This window comes from Heptranchias perlo, chromosome 5 (assembly GCF_035084215.1).
Source record: "Heptranchias perlo isolate sHepPer1 chromosome 5, sHepPer1.hap1, whole genome shotgun sequence".
NCBI lineage: Eukaryota > Metazoa > Chordata > Chondrichthyes > Hexanchiformes > Hexanchidae > Heptranchias > Heptranchias perlo.
Window position 1 is genome coordinate 125,499,368 of NC_090329.1, and position 17,932 is coordinate 125,517,299.

Consider the following 17,932-nt stretch of genomic DNA (forward strand, 5'->3'; position numbering starts at 1 on the left):
TCATAGAATTCTATAAGGTAGGTCAGCTATGACCTGCCATTTAGAAATCTGTGCTAATTGAATTGTAGAATCATACAGTGCAGAAAGAGGTCATTCGGCCCATAATGCCTGTGCCAGCTCTTTGAAAGAGCTATCCAGTTAGTCCCACAGCACTGCTCTTTCCCCACAGCCCTGCAAATTTCTCGACCTCCTGCACAATTTCAGGCCTTTGTCTCTGTTGGACAAAGGAAGGGGTGTAATGGCGAAGAGTACACGGGAAAGGGGGCACTGGGGAACTCATCAAAAGTCCCAGTAAATTTCTCGGTTACTGAGTCATTACACGTGTCTCTCACTCCTGCAACTCCCAGATCCTGTTTACACCTCTCTCATTTCCCCTTTCCATTCTCAGTTTTGAGATGATCCCTTTCTACAGAAACTTTAAATGATTCTGAACAAGCTATTGCTGCTTGTTGGTCAATAACCTTATTTTTAAATTGATGGATTTCCATTTCTAACTGTTTCTGCATCAATTTCTTATTTGCTTTTTCCTTTAACTCTTTCATTAAACATTTCATTCTGTTGGACAGGGCTTTGGCCACAGCAGTCTCCACTAACTCACCCAGAGAATCGGTTTGTCCCATAAAATCTTCAATCTTTAGGGGTCTGCCACCATGTCGAGCAGGGTATTGGTCTACATATTCTCCCAGCTGTTCTATTGTTGAAATATCCGACATGCACAAATTTATCCCTTCTATGACCGTATGAGTTGGATCAAATCAAATCTGGCCATTCCTGGATTTGACCTTCAAACAACTACTAGTCTTAGCTATCGCCGGCGGTCACCAAAATGTTGGTTAATTCCTTCTTCATAGAGTCATAGAATGGTTACAGCACCGAAGGAGGCCATTCGGCCCATCGAGCCTATGCCAGCTCTTCGCAAGAAAATCAAAAAGTTAGTATGCAGGTGCAGCAGGTGATCAAGAAGGCCAACGGAATGTTGGCTTTTATTGCTAGAGGGATAGAATATAAAAACAGGGAGGTATTGCTGCAGTTATATAAGGTATTGGTGAGACCGCACCTGGAATACTGCATACAGTTTTGGTCTCCATACTTAAGAAAAGACATACTTGCTCTCGAGGCAGTACAAAGAAGGTTCACTCGGTTAATCCCGGGGATGAGGGGGCGGACATATGAAGAGAGGTTGAGTAGATTGGGACTCTACTCATTGGAGTTCAGAAGAATGAGAGGCGATCTTATTGAAACATATAAGATTGTGAAGGGGCTTGATCGGGTGGATGCGGTAAGGATGTTCCCAAGGATGGGTGAAACTAGAACTAGGGGGCATAATCTTAGAATAAGGGGCTGCTCTTTCAAAACTGAGATGAGGAGAAACTTCTTCACTCAGAGGGTAATAGGTCTGTGGAATTTGCTGCTCCAGGAAGCTGTGGAAGCTACATTATTAAATAAATTTAAAACAGAAATCGACAGTTTCCTAGAAGTAAAGGGAATTAGGGGTTACGGGGAGCGGGCAGGAAATTGGACATGAATTTAGATTTGAGGTTAGGATCAGATCAGCCATGATCTTATTGAATGGCGGAGCAGGCTCAAGGGGCCGATTGGCCTACTCCTGCTCCTATTTCTTATGTGCTTATGTTCTTATCCAGTTAGTTCCATTCCCCCACTCTTTCCCCGTAGCCCTGCAAATTTTTTCCCTTCAAGTATTTATCCAATTTCTTTTTGAAAGCCATGATTGAATCTGCTTCCACTACCCTTTCAGGCAGTGCATTCCAGATCATAACTACTCGTTGCATAGAAAAGTTTTTCCTTATGTCGTTTTTCATTCTTTTGCCAATCATCTTAAATCTGTGTCCTTTGGTTCTTGACCCTTCCACTTATGGGACAATTTCACTTTATTTAATTTATCTAAACCCTACATGATTTTGAATACTTCTATCAAATCTCCTCTCAACCGTCTCTGCTCTAAGAACAACAACCCCAGTCCATCCACGTAACTGAAATCCCTCATCCCTGGAACCATTCAAGTAAATCGTTCCTACACCCTCTCAAAGGCCTTTACATCCTTCCTAAAGTGCAGTGCCCAGGATTGGATAGAATACTCCAGTTGTGATCGAACCAATGTTTTAAAAAGGTTCAACATAACTTCCTTCCTTTTGTACCAATGTCTCTATTTATAAAGCCCAGGATCCCGTATGCATTTTGAGCCAATTTCTCAACCTGTCCTGCCACTTTCAAAGATTTGTGCACATATACCCCAGGTCTCTCTGTTCCTGCCCCCCCTTTAGAACTGTATCATTTAGTTGATATTGCCTCTCCTCCTTGTTCCTACCAAAATGTATCACTTCGCACTTCTCTGTGTTAATTTCATCTGCCATGTGTCCGTCCATTCCACCAGCCTGTCTATGTCCTCTTGAAGTCTATTGCTATCCTCCTCACTGTTTATTACTCTTCCAAATTTTGTGTCATCTGCAAATTTTGAAATTGTGCCCTGTACACCCAAGTCCAAGTCATTAATGTGTATCAAAGAAAGCTGTGGTCCTAGTACTGACCCATGGGGAACACCACTGTACACCTCCTTCCAGTCCGAAAAACAACCGTTCACCACTACTCTCTGTTTCCTGTCACTTAACCAATTTTGTATCCATGCTGCCCCTTTTATTCCAAGGGCTTCAATTTTGCTGACAAGCTTATTATGTGGTACTTTATCAAACACCTTTTGAAAGTCCATACACAACATCAACCACATTGCCCTCATCAACCCTCTCTGTTATCTCATCAAAAAACTCTATCAAGTTAGTTAAACACGATTTGCCGTTAACAAATCTGTGTTTGTTTTCCTTTATTAATCCACATCCATATCCTTTTAACGGATTCATAGAAACATAGAAACATGGAAAATAGGAGCAGGTGTAGACCATTCAGCCCTTCGAGCCTGTTCCACCATTCAATGTGATCATGGCTGATCCTCTATCTCAATACCATATTCCTGCTCTTTCCCCATGCCCCTTGTTGCCTTTTGCATCTAGAAATCTATCTAGCTCCTTCTTAAATATATTTAGTGACTTGGCCTCCACAGCTTTCTGTGGTAGAGAATTCCACAGGTTCACCACCCTCTGAGTGAAGAAATTTCTCCCCGTCTCAGTCCTAAATGTCCTACCCTGTATCCTGAGACTGCGACCCCTCGTTCTGAACCCCCCCAGCCAGGGGAAACATGCTTCCTGCATCCAGTCTGTCAAGTCCTGTCAGAATTTTATATGATTCAATGAGATCCCCTCTCATTCTTCCAAACTCGAGTGAATACAGTCTGAGTCGACCCAATCTCTCCTCATACGACAGTCCTGCCATCCCAGGAATCAGTCTGGTGAGCCTTCGCTGCACTCCCTCTATGGCAAGTATGTCCTTTCTTAGGTAAGGAGAGCAAAACTGCACACAATACTCCAGGTGTGGTCTCACCAAGGCCCTGTATAACTGCAGTAAGACATCCTTGCTCTTGTACTCAAATCCTCTTGCAATGAAGGCCAACATACCATTTGCCTTCCTAACTGCTTGCTGCACCTGCATGTTTGCTTTCAGTGACTGGCGTACAAGGACACCCAGGTCCCTTTGTACATCAACATTTCCCAATCTATCACTGTTTAAATAATACTCTGCCTTTCTGTTTTTCCTTCCGAAGTGGATAACTTCACATTTATCCACATTATACTGCATCTGCCATGTATTTGCCCACTCACAGAACTTGTCTAAATCACCTTGAAGCCTCTTTGCATCTTCTTCACAACTCACGATCCCACCTAGTTTTGCGTCGTCAGCAAACTTGGAAATATTACATTTGGTTCCCTCATCCAAATCATTGATATATATTGTGAAGTGCTGAGATTTCCAACGCAGCCAAAAAGGGGCAGAATCCTGTCCAAAATACCTCCCCCCATCCCCACTACAAACTGCGTGGCACATCCACCCTCACAGCCTCACTCAGAGCTCTGCTAAGTACTTCAAATTGAAATATATATTAAAAGAAAGACATTGGAGTAGGACATAAAATAGAAAAATAGATTACAACTTTTGATATTTTTAAAGAATACATCAATATGATTTTTGTTAATAAGTTCTTAATGCCTATAAATAAATTTCTTAACAGATGAAAGTTGTAACTTGAGCTTGTAGTTTTCCTTTTGTTGATTTTCTATTGAGCCACCGGATGGAGCATTTCCCCATAGTATTCACATAGGATACTGCAAGGCTATCAGTTAATTTCAAGACATAATTAAATTAAGAAAGAAAGAAAGACTTGGATATATATAGCGCTTTTCACGACCTCAGGATGTCCCAAAGTGCTTAACAGCCCGTGAAGTATCTTTTTTGAAGTGTAGTCATTGATGTAATGTAGGAAACACAGCAGCCAATTTGCGCACAGCAAGCTTCCAGAAGCAGCAATGTGATAATGACCTGATAATCTGTTTCTACTGATGTTCATGATGTGGAGATGCCGGTGATGGACTGGGGTTGACAATTGTAAACAATTTTACAACACCAAGTTATAGTCTAGCAATTTTCACATCGTTCACCTGACGAAGGAGGTAGCCTCTGAAAGCTTGTGAATTTAAAATAAAATTGCTGGACTATAACTTGGTGTTGTAAAATTGTCTACTGATGTTGGCTGAGGGATAAATATTGGTCAGGACACTGGGGATAACTCCCCTCCACTAGTGTGGAGTACTGTCAGGCATTTGAATAGCACGGAGACACACCTATTGGCAGTAACAGGCAGTACAAACTTTTCTCAAGTTGCAACACAAAACTGGAAAACCAAAACCTACAGGTTTTGAATTGATCTCGACAGTGCTCTCAACCCTTGACTAGATTGCCAGTGCAGCCACCACATTTAAACCCTTTTGTGTCCGTTTTAAGAAACAGGCAGCCAAAACTCTCATTTTAAAACTTGATTTGTCACTTTGAGGCCTCCTCTGTCACATGGGCTGCTGTGTGTGTAGAAGAAGTGGACCACTTCAAAAATGGGCCATCATGACCAGCATAGACCTCGCCCCAAAGACCTAAATGTTAGCAACACAACTGCCTACAATGTCTTTTTGGTTTCCAAATTAATTTGTTAATGAGGTTATACAGTGCACAAGCAAAGCATAGGGTAAATTATTGTCTTTAGCACTCATGGTGCGGAGCTTTGAGTGGTAGGAGCACATATCAAAAAAACATTTTCTGTCAATTAAAATGTGTGGATGGAAAATCATGCATATTCAGAAGTTTCTGATAAGCACTTCTGATAAGAACTCTGCATTTGGGGCACTAAAGATGAAAATTTACACTCATGCATTTTCTGACTCCTGTGGTTGTATATGTTTCAAAACTTTTGCCAACCTTTGGTCAATTGTATTAATTAATGACACTATATAAATGCAAGTTGTTATTTTTCTGAACTATACTGCCGCAAAATGAGCTCTTAAGATAAAGTAGTATCAGAGTTTACAATACATCACTTTATTAATAGCTGTGAGGTTATCTGTTCTGTGTTATCTTTGAAAGAATTATAGTATTTATAGACTATTAAAGATCAAAAGCCAATGCACCAGTCTATATCACAGTGGATCTGCGTGGACACATTTTACTGAGAAGAAATGCAGACTTCTGTTCGTTCCATCCACATAAGTGCATGAAAGAAAGAACTTGCATTGATATAGAACCTTAATATGTCTCTTAGAAATGTCTGAAAGCATTTCTTGTACAATGAATTACTTTGAAGTGCAGTCTTTGGTCTTATGTATGCTAATGAAAGCAAAGTGGTTACTTTGTTTTCAAATGGCAAAATACTTGTTGAAAAAGTTTTCATCCATTATAGACTGAAATTTCCAATGGTCAAAATAACTTTTTAAAAATTGTATCAGCAGTGGCTCAGTGGTAGCATTCTTACCTCCGAGTCAGAAAGTTGTGGATTCAAGTCCCATTCTACAGACTAGAGCATAAAATCTAGGCTGACACTCCAGTGCAGTGCTAAGGGAGTGCTGCACTGTCGGAGGTGCCATCTTTCAGATGAGATGTTAAACCAAGTTGAACTAGGTCCACCTCTCAGGTAGACGTAAAAGATCCCATAGCACTGTTTGAAGACGAGCAGAGGAGTCCTCTCTGGTGTCCTGGCCAATGTTTATCCCTCAACTAACACTTAAAACAGATTATCTGGTCATTATCACATTGATGTTTGTGGGACCTTGCTGTGCGCAAAATTGTCTGCCGCATTTCCTACATTACAACAGTGACTACATTTCAAAAGCACTTCCTTGGCTGTAAAGTGCTTTTGGACGTCCTGAGCTTGTGAGATGGACTATATAAATGTGCTTTATAACATGATTAAATTTACACATTGAAATGTCTTTTAATACCTTCAATAAAGTTTTTACTTCGAGGTGACAGCCTGTCTCAAAAGTCTGGGCTTTGACTGGATATTTTTACCTCACGTTAGTTAGAGAGAGCTTTCAAACACTCCTATGTATTTCGAGCATGTACAATTTGCAGAATTTCCCATCATATAATCATAGAATAGAATCATAGAATGATACAGCACAGAAGGAGGCCATTCATCCCATTGTGCCTCTGCCGGCTCTTTAGTAGAGCTATCCAATTAGTCCTACTCCCCTAATCTTGCCCCATAGACCTGCAACTATTTTCCCTTCATGCATTTATCCAATTTCCTTTAGAAAGCTACTATTGAATCTGCTTCCACCACCCTTTTTTCAATTGTAAACAATTTTACAACACCAAGTTATAGTCCAACAAATTTATTTTAAATTCCACAAGCTTTCGGAGGCTTCCTCCTTCGTCAGGTGAACGGTATGAACCTGACGAAGGAGGAAGCCTCCGAAAGCTTGTGGAATTTAAAATAAATTTGTTGGACTATAACTTGGTGTTGTAAAATTGTTTACAATTGTCAACCCCAGTCCATCACCGGCATCTCCACATCATGGCACCCTTTTTTCAGGCAGTGCATTCCAGATCACAACTCGCTGCGTAAAACATTTTTTCTCATGTTGCCTCTGGTTCTTTTGCCAATCACCTTAAATCTGTGTCCTCTGGTTACAGACCCTTCTGCCACTGGAGACAGTTTCTCCTTATTTATTCTATCAAAACCCTTCATGGTTTTGAACACCTCTATCAAATCTCCTCTTCTTCTTTCTGTTCTAAGGAGAACAACTCCAGTTTTTCCACATAACTGAAGTCCCTCATCCCTGGTATCATTCTAGTAAATCTCTTCTGCACCCTCTCCAAGGCCTTGAAAGCCTTCTTAAAGTGTGGTACCCAGAATTGAATACAATATTCCAGTTGAGTGTTTTAACCAGTGTTTTATAAAGGTTCAGCATAACGTCCTTGCTTTTATACTCTATGCCTCTATCTATAAAGCCAAGGATCCTGTATGACTTTTTAACAACCTTGTCAACTTGTCCTGCCACCTTCAAAGATTTCTGTACACCACCCCCACCCAGGTCTCTCTGTTCTTGCACCCCCTTTAAAATTGTACCATTTAGTTTATATTGCCTCTCCTCATTCTTCCTATCAAAAGGTATTACTTCACACTTCTCTGGGCTAAATTTCATCTGCGTGTGTCTGCCCATTTCACCAGTCTGTCTCGGTCCTCCTAAAGTGTTACTATCCTCCTCATTGTTTACTATATTTCCGAGTTTTGTATCATCTGCAAACTTTGAAATTGTGCATCATGGGCATGTGCAGTTTGCAGAATTTGCCAACAGGTAATCTGCGCACCAACAGGAGTTGAAAGACAGAACGTTGTGTCCCTGCATTCTGTTTGAAAGTCTGCTTTCTCTAAAAGATTGAAAGAAACTGGAGCTTGAAGTCTCAAAGCTCTATTTCAAGCAAATATTGATACTTACTAGGAGATGTTTTCTGTTATGAGCTGTTCAGACAGACAGCACCAATGAGAGGCAACATCTGTTAATAGATTTTTTTGTTGATGGTTAAAAACCAAAACAAAGACTATTTACAGAAAATGGATTGCTGTTTATTGCTATTGAAAATTCAGTTAAAAAAATCTCCCTCTTTGAACCATTTTTGAGGTTTAAGGGCATTTTTTATTATAAAAACTTGGAAACTTCATAAACAATTAACTTTTGAATGTTTCATGAGGTAATTTTTGTGTGTTTATCAAAATTTATGATTATTAAAGACTATATAAATAGTGAACTAGGGTATATTTTCTCCTGCACTCCTGCTGTAGTCTGGAGTGTATAGTCTGATTTTCTGTCTATTAATGTTAGCAAAAAAAATGCCTAAATGGTTTAAGGCTGGAATGTAAAGACAGGAATTGTCTGATGATAGGGAAAATAGTCAGAGGGTATTTGAGGGTGCAAACAGGTATTTGAGGGTGCAAACAGGGATTTGGACAGGTTTGAGTAGGAGAGGGACATGCAGCAATATGGTGGGGGTTGAAGGCTGATGGTTTGAAAGATATCAAAGACATTTTGAGTCCCATCCTCCTAAGTCCCCCTCCCCCACAAGATAGCTTTATCCTGCTCGCTCCTAAAATTGCCAAGGCCCCAAGCTCTGGAATTTCCTCCATAATCTCCTCCACCTCCACCTCGATCTGAATGACCCTTGCAAAAAAAAAGCTCCTCTTTGATCAAGCTTTTGGCCCCCATCCTAATATCTTCTTTGTCTTGACGTCCATTTTTGCCTGATTCCATTTCGGTGAAGCGCCTTGGGTCGTTTATCTATGCAAATGGTGCTATAAAAATGTAAGCTGTTGTTGTTATAAAGCTTCTGCCCACCTCCCCCCCAAGATTTTCCACCAGTCTCGGCTCAACACAAGAGCAAGAATTCCAGCCCTTTGATGTCCAGTTCACATTTTACAAATTTCCAAACAGCCCATTCACAAAAAAACACACAGTTCAGTCCAATGTTTTATCTGGAATGGTCCCGAATTATTGTTGATAAATATATAAGCTGACTAGAAACCACTTGTGAGTTTATCTCTCTTCATTGATCAAGGCCAACCTTTCAACCTAGCCAATGGTAATTTAGAGGGGAAAAAATCAACCTCAAGTTAAATGTTGCTGAGTAATATACATCTCCTAAGCACTTTGTTTTTAACACTTTAAATACAATTTTTGTGGTGGGGATGGGGAGAGGAACTGAGAAGGGGGGGGGGGATTGCAAGGTAATGATAATCAGGCATTGGCATACCTTGTGCAATAACCATTACAGGAACATATATGTGGAATAATATTTTTTTGTAACTGAAGAATCTGGAAGGTGTGAAAGTCAAAACTTTGCTGTTTTATCATCATTAAATACGATATTGCGAGGGGTTTTTTTCTCTCTGAAGGTTGAGTTGGTTGACTTCGTTCATTTGTTTGAGTTGGTTGACTTTGTTCATTTGGTGGACCTGGTTGACTGCTTTCATTTGGTTGAATTGATTGACATAGTTCAGTTGATCAACTTGGTTGACTTTCTTCATTTGGCTGAGTTAATTGACCTGGTTTAGTTGATTGACTTCCTTTATTTGGTTGAGTTGATTGAGTTGATTGACTTGGTTGAGTTGATTGAACTGGTTGACTGCCTTCATTTGGTTGAGTTGATTAACATGGTTTAGTTGATTGACTTCCTTCATTTGGTTGAGTTGATTAACTTGGTTGAGTTGATTGACCTGGTTGACTTCCTTCATTTGGTTGAGTTGATTGACATGGTTTAGTTGATTGACTTCCTTCATTTGGTTGAGTTGATTAACTTGGTTGAGTTGATTGACCTGGTTGACTTCCTTCATTTGGTTCAGTTGATTGACATGGTTTAGTTGATTGACTTCCTTCATTTGGTTGAGTTGATTAACTTGGTTGAGTTGATTGAACTGGTTGACTTCCTTCATTTGGTTGAGTTGATTAACATGGTTGAGTTGATTGACCTGGTTGACTTCCTTCATTTGGTTGAGTTGATTGACATGGTTTAGTTGATTGACTTCCTTCATTTGGTTGAGTTGATTAACTTGGTTGAGTTGATTGACCTGGTTGACTTCCTTCATTTGGTTGAGTTGATTGACATGGTTTAGTTGATTGACTTCCTTCATTTGGTTGAGTTGATTGACTTGGTTGAGTTGATTGACCTCCTTCATTTGGTTGAGTTAATTGACATGGTTGAGTTGATTGACCTGGTTGACTTCCTTCATTTGGTTGAGTTAATTGACATGGTTGAGTTGATTGACCTGGTTAACTTCCTTCATTTGGTTGAGTTAATTGACATGGTTGAGTTGATTGACCTGGTTAACTTCCTTCATTTGGTCGAGTCGATTCACCTGGTTGACTTGGCTTCAACCATCGCCTCGAACACCAACTGATTTTTTTTCCCCGCCGCTTCCTGCTGCGAGCTGCACGAGGCGGCGGTTGGTGTGCGTCACCGGAAGTAGTCGCGCGAGAGCCGGTGCTGGCGGGGTGGTGAAAAGGAGCGTTTCCAGGGCTCGCCTGATTAATAGGAGCCGAGAGGCGGTGGTGGGGGGTTGAGTAGGAGGAGGGCATCTTATTGCGGACCTAGCTTTATTATTATAATAAATTACCTCAAAAATTGGGGGGGGAAAAAAAAGAACAAAGGTTCATTTTTTTCCTACAGATTTTCCCTTCCTTCCTCCACTAAAAAAAAACAGATTTTAAAATTTAAAATTTGCAAAAAAAAAAAAAATCTGGTAATAAATAATAATAATAATAATAAAAGAAATAGCCGTGAAGATAGATCAGCATCATGTTCAGCTGGCTGGGGAGAGATGACCGGGGTAAGAAGGATCCTGAGGTGTTTCAGACTGTGACGGACGGCCTGAAGAAACTCTACAAGACCAAGCTGCTTCCCCTGGAGGAACATTACCGTTTCCACGACTTCCACTCGCCCGCCCTGGAGGATGCGGATTTCGATAACAAGCCCATGCTGCTGCTGGTCGGCCAGTACTCCACCGGCAAGACCACCTTCATCAGGTAACCGTGCCGCTTTAACAAAAACCGCTGCACTGTTCTCCACCGCCCCTGTGCAGGGGCAGGGGCAGGGGGTAGGGGGCAGGGGGCAGGGGAGGCATTTGCCTTGGGAGCAACAAAAACTTGCATTTGTTCTTCCAGCGCCTTTAACTTCGTCAAACGATCCCAAGGCGCTTCACAGGAGCGACTGCCAAACTAAATTTGACACCGAGCCACGTATTAGGACAGCTGACCAAAAGCTTAGTCAGAGAGGTAGGTTTTAAGCAGCCTCTTAAGAGGAGAAAGAGGATTGGAAGGGTGGGGGGGAATTCCAGAGCTTGGGGTTCAGGCAGCTGATTTTAAAATCGGGGATGTGGAGGAGGGCAGGGATCTCGGAGGGTAATAGAGCTTGATAGACTGGTGTCATGTGCACTCCCTTGCACAAAATGAGTAAAGGGACTATGCATCAGCTTGGTTCAGTTGACATTTCTTTACACCCTGGCTGGGAAGATTGTGTGTTTTAGTTCCCCCTCCTCCACAGGAACAGGAGTAGGCCATTCAGTGCATGGAGCCTGTTCCACCATTCAATTAGATTATAGCTGATCTGTACTTTAACTTTATTTACCTGCTGTAGCTTCATAATCATAGAATTACAATGTACAGTACAGAAACAGGCCATTCATCCCAACAGGTTATGCTCTATATGAGCCTCCTCCCACCCTACTTCATCTAACCCCATCAGTATGCCCTTCCATTTGTCTTCCTCGTGTATTTATCTAGCTTCCCCTTAAGTGTACCTATGCTATATCTAGAGTACAAGGGGGGCAGAAGTTATGTTGCAGCCAAACAAAACCCTGGTTAGACCCTGGAGTACTGTGAGCAGTTCTGGGCACCGCACCTTCGGAAGGACATATTGGCCTTGGAGGGAGTGCAGCGTAGGCTTACTAGAATGATACCCGGACTTCAAGGGTTAAGTTATGAGGAGAGATTACACAAATTGGGGTTGTATTCTCTAGCGTTTCGAAGATTAAGAGGTGATCTGATCGAAGTTTATAAGATATTAAGGAGAACGGATAGGGTGGATAGAGAAACTATTTCCACTGGTTGGGGATTCTAGGTGTAGGGGACACCGTCTAAAAATTAAAGCCAGACCTTTCAGGAGCGAGATTAGAAAACATTTCTACACACAAAGGGTGGTAGAAGTTTGGAACTCTCTTCCGCAAACGGCAATTGATACTAGCTCAATTGCTAAATTTAAATGTGAGATAGATAGCTTTTTGGCAACCAAAGGTATTAAGGTATATGGAGCTAGATCACAGATCAGCCATGATCTTATCAAATGGCGGAGCAGGCACGAGGGGCTGAATGGCCTACTCTTGTTCCTATTTGTCTCTCTTCTTTGTGGTAGTGAATTCCACATTCTTACCACTCTGGGTAATGAAGTTTCTCCTGAATTCCGTATTGAATTTTAGTGACCATCTTATATTTATGGCCCCTAGTTTTGGACTCTGCCACAAAGGGTGGACATAGAGAAAATGTTTCTGCATCAGACCCTTTTGTAATCTTAAAGACCTCTACCAGGTCATCCTCAGCCTTCTCTATTCTAGAGAAAAGAGCCCCAGCTTGTTCAGTCTTTCCTGATAGGTATAACATTTCAGTTCTGACATCATCCTTGTAAATCTTTTTTTGCACCTTCTCCAGTATCTCTCTTTTATAATTTGGAGACCAGACCCATTCACTGTACTTCTATAATATGGAGTCCAGAACTGTCCACAGTCCTCCAAGTGTGGTCTAACCAAGATTCTGCCATGCTGTGGAGATGCTGGTGATGGACTGGGGTTGACAAATGTAAAGAATCTTACAACACCAGGTTATAGTCCAACAATTTTGACTAAATTGTTGGACTATAACCTGGTGTTGTAAGATTCTTTACATTTGTTAACCAAGATTCTATACAAGTTTAACAAAATTTCCTGACTTTTAAATTCTATCCCTCCAGAAATGAACTTGTTTTTTTAATGGCCTTTTTATCCTACTTGTAGTGATTTGTGTATCTGGAACCTGTGAACCCTTTGCTCCTCTACCACATTTAGACTCTTACTTTATAAGGAGTATGTGGCCTCCTTGTACTTCCTACCAAAATACACCACCTCACACTTATAATTTCACTTGAAACCCTTACCATCAAAAATCTATTGATCTGTCTTGAAAGCTCCAATTGTCCCAGCAGTTACTTTTTTAGAGGAGAGTCCCAAATTTGTACTAAAATTTCTGAACAACCTCCTCAACCCTCCAGGTTAGGGCAATATTGAGCCAGTGCTGCATTGTCGGAGTTGCACTCTTCAGATCAGAAGCTAGGGTGCTTCTTCCATTGACTTCAGATTGATGTTTGAGGTCCCATGTTGCAAATTGAACAGCAGGGAGGTGCTCCCAGTTTTATGCCTTGCCAATGTCACCAAAAAAAGAGGCATTGCTCTTCGAGCATTTGCTTGCATAATTCACTGCACTTTAAAGTAATAGTATGTCAAGTGCTCTCAGGTGTCTGAGGAGGAGCTGTATAAATGCAATTTATATTCATCATACATGCAGCATATCAAAGTGCCTTCAGGATTGTTTATTTAGCTATGTAATATACATTTTAGATACTTCTAAAGTATTATCTTGAGGTGATAAAATTGGAGAACAAAATATGAAGTGATTGGAAGAATTGAGCTTGAGATCTGTTGTACATAACATGCCTCTAATATATAATTAGACAATGGGGAATGTAGGATTGTTCTAGATAGATGAATTAAAATGGGCTGAATGGCCTTCCTCTTCGATAAGTATCTTGTGACCTTGAGCTATGAATAAGAATTTATATTTATTTTATTAGTGGATTTGGTGTTATTGATGGTTACTTGAAGGATGTGCTGTTTGCTATTAATATGTAAGCTCTGTAAATTTTAGGGAATACATGCATGAATGAAGGGAGGACAAGGGTGGTTGCACAGTGGTTCCTGTGAGAATTTGCTGAAGAAAGCCCCAGTGCTTCTGGAGAATCTAGTTAGTGGTCAAATATAATACAAATGTAGCTACTTGCTGTTGAAGTGGGGCAGTGACTGTATCTGAAGTCCAGAATCTCCAGATGCTGGCAGAATATGTTGTGTGGCTTCATGGGTGGGAAGATTGTGGTTTTGTTTTCTTTTTTGGTCATATTTTTTATTTTTAAAGGTATATAGTGGGGTGGATGAGAAATAGCCACAGTGGCTGTATCTCAGGATTTGTTCAGCTAGACTTTGGGGAGAAGATTGTAATTGTGGGGAGAAAGCCTTTGTGCAATAACTGGTTGGGATCATAGAATCATAGAAGTTACAACATGGAAACAGGCCCTTCGGCCCAACATGTCCATGTCGCCCAGTTTATACCACTAAGCTAGTCCCAATTGCCTGCACTTGGCCCATATCCCTCGATACCCATCTTACCCATGTAACTGTCCAAATGCTTTTTAAAAGACAAAATTGTACCCGCCTCTACTACTGCCTCTGGCAGCTCGTTCCAGACACTCACCACCCTTTGAGTGAAAAAATTGCCCCTCTGGACCCTTTTGTATCTCTCCCCTCTCTCCTTAAATCTATGCCCCCTCGTTATAGACTCCCCTACCTTTGGGAAAAGATTTTGACTATCGACCTTATCTATGCCCCTCATTATTTTATAGACTTCTATAAGATCACCCCTTAACCTCCTACTCTCCAGGGAAAAAAGTCCCAGTCTGTCTAACCTCTCCCTGTAAGTCAAACCATCAAGTCCCGGTAGCATCCTAGTAAATCTTTTCTGCACTCTTTCTAGTTTAATAATGGGGGAAGTTAAAAAAAAAATGACCACTTAAAAAGAAGAAATATGTAAACTTAAACACTTAACCAGGAGGAAAAAAATTGACACTCAACAGACACACGTAAATGTAGATGGAAAAGTCTGTGGTTTTTTTATTCGTTCATGGGATGTGTGTGTCGCTGGCAAGGCCAGCATTTATTGCAAACAATTTTACAACACCAAGTTATAGTCCAGCAATTTTATTTTAAATTCACAAGCTTTCGGAGACTTCCTCCTTCCTCAGGAGGAAGTCTCCGAAAGCTTGTGAATTTAAAATAAAATTGCTGGACTATAACTTGGTGTTGTAAAATTGTTTACAATTGTCAACCCCAGTCCATCACCGGCATCTCCACAGCATTTATTGCCATTAAGGAGGTGGTGGTGAGGTGCCTTCTTGAACCGCTGCAGTCTGTGTGGTGAAGGTTCTCCCAGTGTTGTTTGGGAGTTCCATGTTTTTGACCCAGCGATGATGAAGGAACGGCGATATATTTCCAAGTCGGGCTGGTGTGTGACTTGGAGGGGAACGTGCAGGTGGTGTTCTTCCCATGTGCCTGCTGCCCTTGTCCTTCTAGGTGGTAGAGGTCGTGGGTTTGGGAGATGCTGTTGAAGAAGCCTTGGCGAGTTGCTGCAGTGTGTCCTGTGGATGGTATGCGCTGCAGCCTCGGTGCACCGGTGGTGAAGGGAGTGAATATTTAGGGTGGTGGATGGGGTGCCAATCAAGCGGGCTGCTTTGTCCTGGATGGTGTCGAGCTTCTTGACTGAGCTGCACTCATCCAGGCAAGTGAGAGTATTCCATTACACTGACTTGTGCCTTGTAGACACTGGATAGGCTTTGGGGCGTCAGGAGGTGAGTCACTCGCTGCAGTTATTATATAGTTATTATACAAACCATAATTTTTTTTATATAATGGTGATTGAGAAGGGTGTTGCTAAACTATATTCTTAAACTATTTTGAAGTATTTGTGTATTCTCTCGTGAAATAATTTGGTTGTCCATAATTTTTCTTTGACTAGTTTAAAGTATCTTCTTCAGACTGATACTGCTAAATTATTTCAAGAGCTGTCAGATACTGGTCGGCTACTTTAAGAAATGTGTAGCACAATAGTTTTGCAGTATTTAACTTTTTCTTTGCCTAGTTCAACATTATTTTTTCATATGTTCATACAGTACTGATTTTTGCACTAAAATTTGGTTATGAATTCATTGACTACTGTATTATGAAATACTTAAGATTAGCAGTGCTCAAGGTAGAAAAGTTGTCCAGATGGGATGCATCCTAGGTTGCTGAGTGAAGTAAGGGTAGAAATTGTGGAGGCTGTGGCCACAATCTTCCAATCCCTCTTAGATATGGGAGAGGTGCCAAAGGACCGGAGGATTGCAAATGTTATACCCCTGCTCAAAAAAGGAGAGGGATAAACCTGGCAACTAAAGCCAGTCAGCCTAACATCGGTGGTGGGGAAACTTTCAGACACTATAATCTAGAATAAAATTGAGTTCTCTGAAGCAACGGAGAGGGTTGATGTTGTGCATATGGACTTTCAAAAGGCGTTTGATAAGTAAAACATAATAAACTTGTTAGCAAGATTGAATCCCATGGGATTAAAGGGGCAGTGGTTGTGTGGATACAAAATTGGCTAAGGGACAGAAAGCGAGTAGTGGTGAATGGTTGTTTTTCAGACTGGAGGGAAGTGTGTTGTGGTGTTCCCCAGGAATCATTGTTGGGGCCAATGCTGTTTTTGATATGTTAATGACCTGGACTTGGGTGCAAAAGGCATAATTTCAAAGTTTGCTGACAAGTCTCAGATGTAGTAAACAATGAGGAGAATAGTAACATACTTCAGGAGGACATAGACAGGTGAAATGGGCAGACACATGGCAGATTAAATTTAATGCAGAGAAGTGTGAAGTGATTCATTTTGGTGGGAAGACTGAGGCAATACAAACTAAATGTTACAATTTTAAAGGGGGTGCATGTACACAAGTATTTGAAGGTGGCAGGACAAGTTGAGAAGGTTGTTAAAAAGGCATATGAAATCCTTGGGTTTATAAATAGAGGCATAGAGTACAAAAGCAAGGAAGTTATGCTAAACTGTTATAAAACACTGATTAGGCCTCAGCTGGAGTATTGTGCTCAATTTTGGGCACCACATTTTAGGAAGGATGTCAAGGCCTTGGAGAGGGTGCAGAAGAGATTTGCTAGAATGATACCAAGAATGAGGGACTTCAGTTATGTGGAGAGACTGGAGAAGCTGGGGTGGTTCTCAGAGCAGAGAAGGTTAAGGGGACATTTGATAGTGTTCAAAATTATGAAGGTTTTGATAGAGTAAATAAGGAGAAACTGTTTCCAGTGGCAGAAGGGTCAGTAACCAGAGGACACAGATTTAAGGTAATTGGCAAAAGAACCAGAAGTGACTTGAGGAAAACATTTTTTTGCGTGGTGAGTTGTTATGGTCTGGAATGCACTGCCTGAAAGGATGGTGGAAGCATTCAATAATAAATGTCAAAAGGGAATTGGATAAAAACATTGAAGGGGTGGAATTTATAGGGCTATGGGGAAAGAGCAGTGGAGTGGGACTAATGGGATAGCTGTTTCAAAGAGCCAGCACAGGCATGATTGGCTGAATGGTCACTTTCTGTGCAATATCATTCTGTGATTTGAGAAACTCATCTCAATAGTATGTAAACCAAACTACTGAGAAATCTACACAAGTAAAATGTGTGTGCCTGATATAAAATGCACATTCTGCTTAACTAAGCTCAAAGAGCTGAGATGAAGATAGCAAAAGCCAAAGCTTAGACGCTCCCAAAATCTGTGCTGGGATCCAGCCAAAGTTGTGCAGCCTACTAGAATAAATAGCTTCCTACTACTTACCGAATTAAAGCCACCACACCCATTCGGGCAAAAGTGTCAGCCTTTGATCAGTGGTAGCACTCCTGCCTCTGAGTCAGAATGTTGTGGGTTCAAGACCCACTCCAGAGACTTCACATAATCTAGGCGGCATTTCATAGAATCATAGAAAATAGGAGTAAGAGTAGGCCCTTCGGGCCTTCTCCGCCATTCAAAATGATCATGGCTGATCCAACTCAGCACCCTGTTCCTGCTTTTTCCCCATATTCCTTGATCCCTTTAGCATTT

At 41.1% G+C, this 17,932-nt stretch overlaps 1 protein-coding gene across 2 annotated transcripts in view; it reads left to right on the top strand.

The window, feature by feature from the left end:
* Positions 1-10,438: 10,438 nt before the first annotated feature.
* The window catches only part of LOC137322089 (EH domain-containing protein 3), a 92,882-nt gene continuing 85,388 nt past the window's right edge, over positions 10,439-17,932 (top strand). The window contains exon 1 of one of the 2 annotated variants that reach the window (XM_067985169.1): positions 10,439-10,967. In XM_067985169.1, coding sequence (XP_067841270.1) covers positions 10,741-10,967 — 227 coding nt within the window. In that variant the 5' untranslated portion in view covers positions 10,439-10,740. Of the gene's footprint in view, positions 10,968-15,574; positions 15,643-17,932 lie in introns of those variants that run through there. The other variant, XM_067985170.1, reaches the window with a different exon arrangement.